The sequence below is a fragment of the Trachemys scripta genome, chromosome 13 (genome assembly GCF_013100865.1).
Source record: "Trachemys scripta elegans isolate TJP31775 chromosome 13, CAS_Tse_1.0, whole genome shotgun sequence".
NCBI classification, from domain to species: domain Eukaryota; kingdom Metazoa; phylum Chordata; order Testudines; family Emydidae; genus Trachemys; species Trachemys scripta.
Window position 1 is genome coordinate 21,800,744 of NC_048310.1, and position 13,185 is coordinate 21,813,928.

Sequence of the window (13,185 nt, forward strand, 5' to 3'; positions counted from 1 at the left end):
AAAAGGAGCACTTAAAGACAATAAAGTCATTGTGGAGAAACTAAATGAATGCTTTGCTTGAGTCTTCGCGGCTGAGGATGTTAGGGAGATTCTCGAACCTGAGCCATCCTTTCTAGGTGACAAATCTGAGGAATCGTCACAGATTTAAGTGTCACTAGAGGAGGTTTTGGAATTAATTGATAAACTTAACAGTAACGCGTCACCAGGCCAGATGGCATTCACCCAAGAATTCTGAAAGAACTCAAATGTGAAATTGTGGAACTATTAACTATGGTTTGTAACCAGTCCTTTAAATCAGCTTCTATACCCAATGTCTGGAAGATAACTAATGGAACGCCAATATTAAAAGGGCTCTAGAGGTGAACCTGGAAATTACAGACCAGTAAGTCTAACGTCAGTACCGGGCAAATTAGTTGAAACAATAGTAAAGAATAAAATTGTCAGACACATACAAGAACATAAATTGTTGGGCAAAAGTCAACATGTAAAGGGAAATCATGTCTTACTAATCTATTAGAGTTCTTTGAAAGGGTCAAACAACCATGTTGGCAAGGGGGATCCAGTGGACATAGTCTACTTAGATTTCCAGAAAGCCTTTGATAAGGTCTCTCATCAAAGGTCCTACGTAAATTAAGATGTCATGGGATAAGAGGGAAGATCCTTTCATGGATTGAGAACTGGTTAAAAGACAGGGAACAAAGGGTAGGAATAAATGGTAAATTTTCAGAATGGAGAGGGGTAACTAGTGGTATTCCCCAAGGGTCAGTCCTAGGACCAATCCTATTCAACTTATTCATAAATTATCTGGAGAAAGGGGTAAACAGTGAAGTGGCAAAGTTTGCAGACGATACTAAACTGCTCAAGATAGGACCAAAGCAGACTGTGAAGAACTTCAAAAAAAATTAAAAAATTAAGTGATTGGGCAACAAAATGGCAAATGAAATTTCATGTGGATAAATGTAAAATAATGCACATTGGAAAAAATAACCCCAACTATACATACAATATGATGGGGGCTAATTTAGCTACAACTAATCAGGAAAGAGATCTTGGAGTCATCGTGGATAGTTCTCTGAAGACGTTCATAGCAGTCAAAAAAGCTAACAGGATGTTAGGAATCATTAAAAAGGAGAGAGAGAATCTTATTGCCCTTATATAAATACATGGATACGCCCACATCTTGAATACTGCGTACAGATGTGGTCTCATCTCAAAAAAGATATACTGGCATTAGAAAAGGTTCAGAGACGGGCAACTAAAATTATTAGGGGTTTGGAATAGGCCCCATATGGGAGAGATTAAAGAAGGTAGGACTTTTCAGCTTGGAAAAGAGGAGACTAAGGCGGGATATGATAGAGGTATATAAAATCATGAGTGGTGTGGAGAAAGTGAATAAGGAAAAGTTATTTACTTGTTCCCATAATATAAGAACTAGGGGCCACCAAATGAAATTAATGGGCAGCAGGTTTAAAACAAATAAAAGGAAGTTCTTCTGCACACAGCGCACAGTCACCCTGTAGAACTCCTTGCCTGAGGAGGTTCTGCAGGCCAGGACTATAGCAGGGTTTAAAAGAGAATTAGATAAATTCATGGAGGTTAAGTCCATTAATGGCTATTAGCCAGGATGGTAAGGAATGGTGTCCCTAGCCTCTGTTTGTCAGAGGGTGGAGATAGATGGCAGGAGAGAGATAGCTTGATCATTAACTGTTGGTCCACTCCCTCTGGGGCACCTGGCATTGGCCACTGTGGGTAGACAGGATACTGGGCTGGATGGACCTTTGGTCTGACCCAGTATAGTCATTCTTCTGTTCTTATGTATTAAACATAGTTCACTTCCCACACACAGTGAATAGTCCTTAAAACCCCACTCTTCCCAGCAAGCACACTCAACCAGCTTCTCTGCTGAGAGTCCTTCCCATACCATTCTCCAGTATCTTCCACCACTCCTAGGCTCCTTCTCAGTTCTCTTCTATCCCTCTGCCGGGACAGCCACCCCAGCCCTTCCAGCTATAGTAGAACACCTCTCTTCCCACTGCCTCTCTACTGGGAGATCATCCTCAGCAAGAGAGTATCCCTCACTCCTTCTGCCTCTCTCATTGTTTCCCTGAGTCCAGCACTCCAATATGGAGTGTCAACAGGTTAGCCCCTCCACTGTTCTCCAGCCCTGAGCTTCAAGTTTCCAGCTTTGATGGCAGCAAGCAACAGTCTCTTGCTGCTCTCCAGCCTTCTCCCAGGAATCAATACCAGCTTCCTTCCAGGACCTTCCATAGTCCCCCTGGTCTCTGGCAGCTCTCACCAGCCTTTTTCCTGACTGAATCAGTCTGTGCTCTAACACAACCCTCATCCACAAGGTCTCTCCCTCCAGGGCCCAAGCTGCCCTGTTTTAAGCCCAACAGAGGTGCACTGGTCCTGCTTCCTCTTAAAGAGCCAGTGTCACCCTCTGACAGTCAGCTTCTTTTATGCCAACTTATGTGCACAGATCTCAGTCCCCAAACTAGTCCATAAAGCCCTTACCCTATCCTTAAAAGTCACTTTTACTGCAATGCCTATATGACAAACTGCCAGGCAATACCAGCTAGATAGATGGACATTTTCTGTTTACTTAGGTTTATTTGGAGTCTATATGTAACAGAACTAAGTAATAAAAATTAACCATTTCAGCATTTTTGCATTATTTTACAGATATATTTTCAATATAACGCTAGTAAAAACAAACAGCTATGCATCCGAAGAAATGGGCTGTAGTCCAGGAAAGCTTATGCTCTAATAAATTTGTTAGTCTCTAAGGTGCCACAAGTACTCCTGTTCTTTAAACAGCTATTAGTTCACTGCCTGAAAATTTAGCTATAAAGACTTTTGCCATTTTTAGTGGCTAAACAAAAGTTTAGCAAACAAGCTCAAGCTGGGGCATTTAAGTGACCACGTACGCACAGAACAGAAGCATGTTGTACCCCTCATTCTCCTAATACTGCAGTGGTTAAGAGCTGAAATAACATGAGATACTAACCCACAAAATCTCCCAATTGCCACTTTTGCCTTCTTCTTGTCTTTTTGTTGTCTAGCAGAGGTGGTTTCAACTTTTTTTTGTCAATATATGCTGTTTCACAGAGATTTATTGATTTTGATTAAGTTTGATAGTAAGGTCTGACATCCCAGGTGGACTCCCCAGTCACTTACAATTTGAAAATCTGAGCTTTTTGATCTGAAAATGGATGTTTCAACAATTCTGTTGGTGAAATTGTTCAAAAAGTTTTGGTTTTGTTCCAATGAAGAACAAAACCAAAATTTGAAACCTCAAAAGTTGTCATGAAATGGAACTGTTGTTACCTGGTGAGCTCTACTATCTACGGTCTAGCCCCTAATTATCCTCTATTCTCCCTTCTATGTATAACATGCAGCACCTTTATGTAGATCTCATATCACTGAGTCTTGCTCTGAAAACTCCACTTGTAAAAGAAAAGTAGCAGAGATGAACAACAGTTTGGGAGCTGTGTGAGCTGTATTCCCACACCACGAGACAAAGATAGCAAGGCAAGATACCACCAGTATAATAGCCAAGGAGCAAACGTGGGATGTTTGTGGTAGGACAGTAATGTTTTCAGGGCTCTACATTTTCCTCTTCAGTTGTTCATACTGATATATGCAGTAACATTAATTTCTGTATTCTCAGAACTATACAGTAAACAGTATTTTCATCTTTTAAGTTGTTGAAATCTTTCACTTAAAGTAAATATGGTACTAAATAAAGGGAATGACTGCTGTCAAACCAGTCCTTTGATAGTTCGTTCTTAATTTGGAAATAAACTTAAATTTTAAAGGGAATAAATCTCTCAACCCTCAGTACACCTTAAGTAATACAAATAAAACTATTGAAAATAAACATTTATTAAACAATTAAAAACAAAATAATGTTGGCAAATAAATTAACTTAATGAACACATGTGGAGATTCCCAAAGATGAGAGTAGGAAATGCAGTCATACAATGTAAAACTCCTTCAATTACATTTCTAGACACATTAACAGTGTCATCTAAAAGATATCTTTTGGAAGCAGAATAGAAGAGCTAGCTAAATTCTGAGTACGACAAGAATATTTCAGTACTCAATGAGAAAAGGAAACTGAATTGTTCAAGGGACATGGGTTACAGATTAGTCCACTTTTATTACATAAATTGGCAATGGCCAAATATCATTACCATATAATGGCTCTTTGGTGAACAACATGAATTAAGTTGGTAGTTTACATCAAGTTCTCAGTGGGCATGTGTCCACATCACAACTGGCACATTTGTTCAGTTTCAAAGCATTAAATATATATGAAGTCTGAACCCTCCTCTTACCAAAAGTAGCCTCTCCTGATCTTGTTTGAGATACACTGGCATGGCAACATAAAGAAGCTTGTACTGTTGATACCCATGATGTACCTAACCTGTTCTTTCGCAAATGAAGACTTCATCCTCCAGGGCTGAATTTAAAAGAGATGACATATTATAGTCTGCTATTGCAATCTGCATTACTTCCCACTATATTAGAGTCCATCTTTAGTGGATTGATGTGTTTATATTTTGGTTGGATATTAACATGGACACTAAGATTGTTAAGGTTTTGTATTACAACTCGGTGAAGCGTACTGTCTTCTTTCATTAGCTCTTCAACCTTCTTATCTGTTGACAAAAAAAGTTTCTTTTCTCCTGTATAATCTGGATCTTTCGGATACAGCTCATCTCCTGAAAAATATTAAGTTTTAATTCAATAATTTTATTTTTCAGTGATCTAGCAATTTTTAGGATACAAGCTACTTTATTATCAGTATTTGAAAATGCGTGGGAATGGAGTTCAGAGTACAATCAGATTTAAAAGAAAATTGCTTCCAATCTTTCCCAAATTTCAAGATGGCCATGAAATTCCATAATAGCCACCAGTGATGCAAGACTGCTGGTTCCAGATGTTGAAATAAACCTGGAATCTAATGGAACATTCAAGTTCTAAGGCAGCTTTTCCAGATACTAAAATGAATTTATTTTTTTATTACATACAAATAAAGAAATATCCAAGAACCTCATGTACACTAATGAATATGGTCTCAGTGCATCCTTGACATAAGTAATTAGATATTATAGACGGACAAATGAGGCAGAGATTAAGTGACTTTCCCACTTTACACAAGAAGTTGCAGCAGACTAAGAACAGAAAGCAGATCAGATTACCCAGTTTTGTTTAAAAACTGATCTTGGTGGAAGGATCTTGTCCAGCCTTTTATGGAGAGCAAGTGTAATATGATGAAAATATAGAAAGGAAATTAGGAGGCAGAAGAAAGACCAACTGTAATAAATAAGAAAATTAGAGAGGTGACCAGAAAAAGCCAAAAAGATATAAGAAGGAGAAAATAGCAACATAAAGATACAATTTATGCCCTTTTGAAGAAGGAAAAAAAAAAAAAGCAACAGGAGAGGAAAGAAGATAAAAACTAAAATGTTTAAATAGGCAGGTAGCAGCAAGATAAAGATATTAAAAAGATGGACTAGCTAATAATCACTCGGGGTACTGCAATGTTTGGAACTCTTGCTTAGCAAGGAGTGCAGGATCAGATCTATTGCCCAAATAAGGCCAGTAGGATGGGGCTCTAACTCATCCTGCAGACAAAAATGAAAAACAAATAAAATAATCGTACCCTTCAGCATGAAAAGTATGACAAATTAAAATATTAATGACCCCCACAATACCCTGTATGAGAGTTAACACTTACTGACAATCTGATTAAATGTAGAAATTACCATACTGATCAGACCAGTGGTCTGTCTAGTCCAGTATCCTAAGAATGGCCAATATCAACTACTTCAGAGAAAGAAACCCTGCAATAGGCAATTATGGGCTAATCTACTCTCAAGGAAAAATTGTTCTGCCTTTTTTCTCCCTAGTAGTCAGTTGGCCCCAAAGCTCGAGGGTTTATATCCCTTCCAATGCTCTTTTATGGTAATAAAAGCTCTTTCACTTGGTTAATTTACCTGGTAACAGATGAATGTAGCCATCTGAAGCAGCCAAAACAACAGGCATCCAACGTTCACACCCTTCTAAAGCACGGTCGGAACCAAATCTATGCAGGTCACAAAGTGAAGTAAAGTTGCACAGCCTACATAATTCATAGAACTGAGGTGGAGCAAACCATATTTCTTGAGACTTAAAGAGTTCAATAGCTTCTGGAGGGGTTGACCACTGTAAAAGGAAGACAAACATGAAATAATATTTTCTTCTTGAGCTCTTTTGGTGAAATTCTATCAATTGCTTAAACCTTACTGAAACCCTTAGCAGTGGCAAAGAAGGCCTTGTGTGAACCCTGGGATCGATAACATCTTATCTGAACAGTTGACCCTATTAGCGTTCTGGATTCCAAAAAGAGGTAAAATTTTCAGTGTGTTGCCCGCAGATTTAGATTGAAATGGAACTGTACTGGTGAGTTATACACACACCAAAAAAATCCCACACACACACACCACAGTTTCAAAATGGTAGCATTTTAAAATATTTCTTCTGCAAAAATGTTGATTTTTTTAAATTCATAAGACACTTGAGGACTACACGTAAGTGTGCCAAATTTGGACTTCAATGATGTTTTTAAAAGGGGATATTAACTCTGCTTTCAGGGTATGATAAAGACTTCCATTGAATAATGCAAAAGTCAAAGCAAATTCAGCTACAAAATTGCTACAAATGCCTTCATTATTAAGTGGAAATTTACCTCAGAGCACTTGCTTCTTAGCCAAGGAGAGCATTCAGTTTTCAGAAATTAGAAAAACCAGATACAGAGTGTTAACTTCATGTCAGTTATATTTTCTATATGCATGGAATTCTTCCATTATTACCTAAATGTTGGTTTCATGTATCAAGACTATAGTGTATGGGCCTTTACTGACACACCTTTCCCTCCATGTTCTTGTGAATGACATCCACAATACATTTCTGATGAGATATTGGTAAAAAGTAAACAAATATTTATCATCAAATATTAACTTGTTCAAAACAAGTTCTCTGATGTTTTAAACTTTGGATTGTGTTTCATGGTATGTAGTTTCTATCAGAGACAAAGAAACATTGGTAGTGTCAAAAAATTGTAGTGTACTTGTACAAGGGACCACAATTATTAGACAACCATCTCTGTCTTGAGACCACCCCAGAGTATCCCCAAGCATATAGACTATCAAGGGTCACATCCCTCTAATATTGCATAATGTGGGTGTATGATGGGTGATTATAACAGGAGGATCTGCCCGTTTAATAGTTCAGGGAGCAACCAACTCCCCACCCCAGAGAAAATCCCAGAGACAGATTCTAGGAAGAAACTGAAGCAGCTGATTAGCACCTCATGACTGGCCCACACTCTCAGCTGGACAATATAAAGAAGTCAGTTCCATAAAAGGGTAGGATTAACTAACCATCCAGTGAACAGAGCAGGAGGTGGCAGGCAGTTCTTGAGCCCTCTGGGGTTGGAAAGGGCCTTACCAAGTAGCTACCAAGAGCAGAAGACCCCAGTCTGAACGCCTATCAGAGTGTTATTTGTGTTAGAAAAGCATACAAAAAAGTTTCTCTCTTTGTGGAGACAGTAAACAGAGCCCTGAAGAAAGGGACAGAAACCTAACATGGACACGGCTGACTGTCTATCTCCAACAAGGGACTAGGGCCACCAGTATACAGGGATCTAGAAGTGGGTCACCTTTTGATGGTCTTCTGTGGTTGATGTATTTATCCTCTGGAAGTCTAATAGCTCCTTCTAGTCACATGGCATGTGGGTGTATATGGGTTAATCATCTACTACCTTGTACAAAATATGTAATATATAATAGGTTTCAGAATGTCAGTAAGTGTATGGACATCTGGAATCTGGCAGATCAACTCCAAATGGTGCTGCACAAGGGTGCAGGTTACAAGATGTACAAGGACTATAGTTTCCATGGGATGTAAGGGAAGTATAGGGAAAAATATGAGGTGTTCGTGGTGATGAAACCTACCTGGAAGCCTGTCACCTCCTGCTCGTCCTGCGACGTGTGCGGAGGCCGTTCCTCAAGGCAGCACAGGTAGAAGGCAGTGTCGTAACGCCGGTCGCCCCGGCCAGCCCTGGGCACCGGAGTCAGCCAGTTGCCCCACTCGTGCAGCGCCCAAATGTTGGGGACGCAGCGCAGGTAGCGGCAGAGCTGCAGGAAGCAGGCCGGGTCCTGCTGCACCCGTCGCCGCCACTCGGCGAGCTCCGGGTCCGGCGGCAGGTGGTGCTGAGGCAGCAAGCGGGCCGGGCCGGGATCAGAGGAGGGGCCGGGGCCCGACACCAGCAGCAGGATGCCCGCCTCTTCGAAGGTCTCCCGGATGGCGCAGATGCGGAAGGCCACGTCCCCCGGCAGCGGCGAGCCAAGGCCAGCCCGGTCGGTGGCAAAGACCGGAGCTCGGTTACCGCCCGGCGGCGACGGCCGCACAGAGCCCAGCCCGCAGCGGGGTAAAGCAGGCAGCAGCCCCAGCCAGTCAGCGGAGAAGTCGGCTGCCTCCAGCAGGCCGCCCGGGAAGACATGGGCGCTGGGCAGGAAGCCGCTCCGAGGGCTCCGCTGCAGCAACAACATCTCGTAGTCAAAGGGGCGTAGCGGGGAGCGCACCGCCCGGGCCGGTGCCCCGCTCCCGGCCGCCAGCAGCAGCGTAGCCGCCTCTCGCCAATGCCGCAGTCGCGGGTTCATACCGGCATGAAGGACAGGAAACGTGGTGGCCTAGCCGCTCTCCTCGTGTACCACCCACCCCGGCTCCATCGCCCCCAGCCCCCTGGGAGGAGCCACTGCACCTGTGAGGCTTAAGCATGCTGCTTAATGGACAAAAGCAAGGAGGAGTACTTGTGGCACCTTAGAGACTAACAAATTTATTTGAGCTAGGGTTACCATATTTTAAGCCTCCAAAAGGAGGACACTCCACGGGGCCTAGGCCCCGCCTCCCATCTGCCCCTTCCCCAAAGTCTCCGCCCCCTCCCCTGCTTCCCGCGAATATTTGATTCGCGGGAAGCCTGAAGCAGGTAAGGAGGGTGTGGGGGGAGGAGACGCGGCCCAGTCTGCCCGCCCCGGCGTCTCCAGCCTGGGTCAGCCCGCCCAGCACTGCCCGTCCCGGGCCGAGCACCCCCGGCCCACCCAGCACCGCCGGCCCCCGGGCCCCCGGCCGAGCACCCCCGGCCGGGCCCCGCTGACCGCCGGCCCAGCTCCCGAGCCCCCGGCCCGGCCCCACCAGCTCCCGGCACCGCCGGCCCCCGATCCTCCGGCCCAACCGACCGCCGGCCCCCGGCCCCGCCGGCCCCGCCGGCCCGGCACCGCCGACCGCCAGCTTCCGAGCCCCCGGCCCGGCCCAGCCGACTGCCGGCTTCCGAGCCCCTGGCCCGGCCGACTGTCGGCCACCGGCCTCGAGCCCCCGGCCCGGCCGACCGCCAGCCCCCATGTCCCGATTTTCCCGGACATGTCCGGCTTTTTGGGATTTCCCCCCGGAAGGGGATTTGGAGCCCAAAAAGCCAGACATGTCCGGGAAAATCCGGACGTATGGTAACCCTATTTGAGCATAAGCTTTGGTGGGCTACAGCCCACTTCTTCAGATGCATGGAGTGGAATATACAGTAGCTATATATATATATTTATATATATATACACACAGTACATGAAAAGATGAGAGTTGCCTTACCAAGTGGGTGGTCAGATTTAATGAGACAGTTCAATTAAAGTGGAAATGGGCTATTATCAACAGGAGGAAAAATCACTTTTGTAGTGGTAATCAGGGTGGCCCATTTCAAACTGCTGATACAAATTAACAAGGCTACCACTCTGAAACCTGGCTTAATGGACAGTGAGTAGATAAGTAACAATGCCTGTGTTAAAAACAATTAAATTCCAACACACACGAATATAATCCCCAAAGAGAAAACCCATCAGCGTGATGAAGGCATATCAGAAACTGACAATGAGGAATCCCTATAGGGCAAACATTTAGGCAGGCAAGTAGTTTAGTCTCCCTGTGCAGAAGCTTAGGAATGCACAGTGGTACATGTCAGTGAAGCTTGTATGGTTAATTGGTGCAAAGAAATGAAAAAAAAAAATCTGCATTTCTTGAGATTTTAAACCACCATGATTACAGTTAGAAAACCAATGATTTAATAGAAAATCTATCACAATAACAAGTGGATGTGAAGACCTTGAGCTCTGGGTGGCCCTATTTCTTCTTAATTATTGTTTGCTCCTGACCTCCCTAACTCCAGTAGCTGGAAGTCAGGTTACACAAACTTTCTCCACTATGTCACAGTGAAACATAAACTATCCACAGGAATCACATCTTCCATTGAAATACAGCCATTTCAAGGATGAAACTGCATCTGTTAACAGAAAGTGAAAAATATTTATAGAACTGCAGGGAGGATTTAGAGAGATGGGATGTAATTACACAATTTGAAATGTAGCCATTGTTAATATCCTGTTTCCTACTTTTGCACACACAAAAAATAATACTGTGGGATCTTTAATAAGCAGAAGTGATCAGGACTGAGGTTTTACATTTCATCTGAAGAGTGCCATATACAATGCTAGAATATTGTTTCAATACTGTTTCAGAGAGTACTAAATTACTAATGCTACCTTCTGATGCACCTTGGAGTTCCTTGTAGGTTTTTCATAAGTTCTGAAGTAGTCCAGCGCTGCCTAACTTGTGAGTTTATTATTTACAAGAGCACAGCACAAAGTAACATGGCTGCAGGTCATGCAATACATTTTATTTGTAAAAAAACTTCCTTAATACGTTAACACAAAACATGTTGAGAGGAGTCAATCCTCAGCTAAAAAAAGAGTAAGGTTTTAAAAAGAGATTTAAAGAGAAGTGGCTCCCTGGCTCTGAGCCAGGGTGTTAGGAGAGTTCCAGATACATGAAGCAGCAGAAGTGAAAGTGCACTCCAAGCATCCTCTCCAGTATCCTCTTCGCTAGCTTTGTGACACTAAACTCTCTAGAAGAGAGAGCCAGAGGAATAAAATAAAAAGAAGACTTTAGTTAAGACCATCAGCTTGGAGGCTACTGAAGCATACTAGATACCCACAAAGCATGCAGACCTCTGGAAGAAGTAAGGCAAGATAAACAATGTTTAAATGGTAAAATATAGGAGATTATTTGAGTGGATCAGATACTCTACAGAAAATGTACATCAAGCCCAAAGAAATTATATTTTTTTAAAAAATGAGGTTAAAAGAAAGTAAAGCTTCCAAAATCAAGCATTCAGAAGTTAGGAAATACCAGAATTAAGGTTGCCCATGGAACTTTAATTTGGCCCCTTTGTGTATATGCATAATGGCATAATCTTTAATTACTTGATCACAGACTATTTTTCTAGAACCCTGGTTCATTCAGTTAATTACTGGCATTTCCTATCTTTTGAGTGCTTGACTTCACAACGTTAACATTCGTTTCACAATTTTTGTATGTAACATAATTATAGGAGGAACTAACAGGGATGCCTACATTTAGACAAGCAAACATTTTTCCTTGGTGATACATGCCTTTTTCTGAGAAGCTCTACTACCTCCATTGTTTGCGACATGGTTTTGATCTTTGACAAGGGAAAAGCCCAGGGACCAGAGAGGTGCTTTTTGTTCATCTCATGACATTCTATTCAGATTTGGCAGTTATAAGCTGTTGAAAATCACTATTTCTTTACTGTGTCCTACGTTTTTAAAATTTCATTTTGTCAGCATGCCAAAAACCCTGAACATTGTAAGCCCAGACTACACAGCTACAATAGCTGCATCATACTGGGAACCCCAGGGTGCAGAAATTCAACCCAGCTGCTGTGAGCAACTTTGTAGCAGTGGGAGAGAGAGAGAGTCAAGTCTGGTTCCCCTCAGTCAGCCTGTGGACCAGTGTAGGCTTATGCCACACTGAGCATTCACAGAAGCTGGGAGCAGAATATAGATGTCTAATATAGCAGATTGTTGGTATGACTCTCATCCACATAGCCATGCTGCCTTTCAGAAAGAACCTGCTGTATGTTTGTTCTTAGGTATGCTATCTATAAAAGGGGGCTACTCATTCATTGTTAACCTGCTGTTTCAGTGTGCTCAGGAGATGAATCAGGATGGTTGCATATTGTTGTTCTTTGTAGGAATCCTGCCACATTTGCTCTAGAAGTTGAAAGTGTCTGAAGAATGAGTACGATAAGAAGAGAAAGGATGGGTTTATGGTTAAGTCTGGTTTAATGACACACACAGAAGAACTGAGTTCTCACCCTGCTTCTGCCACAAATGTCCTTTATGATGCTGGACAAGTTACTTAAACCAAATTTTGACAGGTGGCCATTAAATGTGTTCTTAATATTTCTAGGTGCTTGAGATACTTTCAGAAATGCTACTGAGCACTCACAACTATAACTGAAGTCAATGGGAGCTCGGGCTACTTAGTACCACAGGCAATAAGGCAATGAGATCTGGAGGAATGAGCACAAGGTTGGGATTCAGGAGATCCGGAATTCTCATCTTGACACTGACTTTCTGTCTGATCTCAGACACAACTCTTAGTCTCAGTTTCTCCATCTGTAAAATGAGGATAACAATAATCTCTTGGCTCCCTCGGATGTTGTGAATATAAATTCTTTAATGTTTATGAGGCATTCAGATACTGTATTACAGTAATGAGCACCATGAGGAAATTAATTCATTGTAGAATTTGGATGGTGTGCAGTAAATAAGGTGTGAGGCTATATATTAACCAATGAAGATAAAAGGGAATGTTGAACACCTAACTCAGTCACTGAACACTGCCTCCAACTGAATGAGACACAGGTTCTGTGGAAACATAATATATGGTCATGGAAAGACTATCATAATACATATGCACTAGTGGGCAGAATTAAGATTGCATGCAATCTTAATTCTAGAATTTCTTTCAAAGGCTTGACTTTGCAATCTAAATAACTTTATTTTAGCATTTTTGTATGTAACTTATTTAGACTTTTCAAAAGCCTTTAACAAAGTCACTCACAAGAGATTATCAAGCAAAGTAAGAAGTCAGAAAGTGAAATACTGTCATGAATTAAAAAGTATCAGAGGGGTAGCCGTGTTAGTCTGAATCTGTAAAAAGCAACAGAGGGTCCTGTGGCACCTTTGAGACTAACAGAAGTACTGGGAGCATAAGCTTTCGTGGGTAAGA

The 13,185-nt window shown here is 42.3% G+C and overlaps 1 protein-coding gene across 1 annotated transcript; it reads right to left on the minus strand.

Moving 5' to 3' along the window:
- Window positions 1-3,867: 3,867 nt before the first annotated feature.
- Window positions 3,868-8,755, minus strand: NUDT19 (nudix hydrolase 19). Its single transcript, XM_034788713.1, has 3 exons — window positions 8,004-8,755; window positions 6,006-6,213; window positions 3,868-4,727 (listed from the first exon to the last, which is right to left on the minus strand). Exons 1-3 carry the CDS (start codon window positions 8,709-8,711, stop codon window positions 4,489-4,491), a joined length of 1,155 nt encoding a protein of 384 aa, XP_034644604.1. The 5' UTR covers window positions 8,712-8,755; the 3' UTR covers window positions 3,868-4,488.
- Between the last annotated feature and the right edge of the window lie 4,430 nt (window positions 8,756-13,185).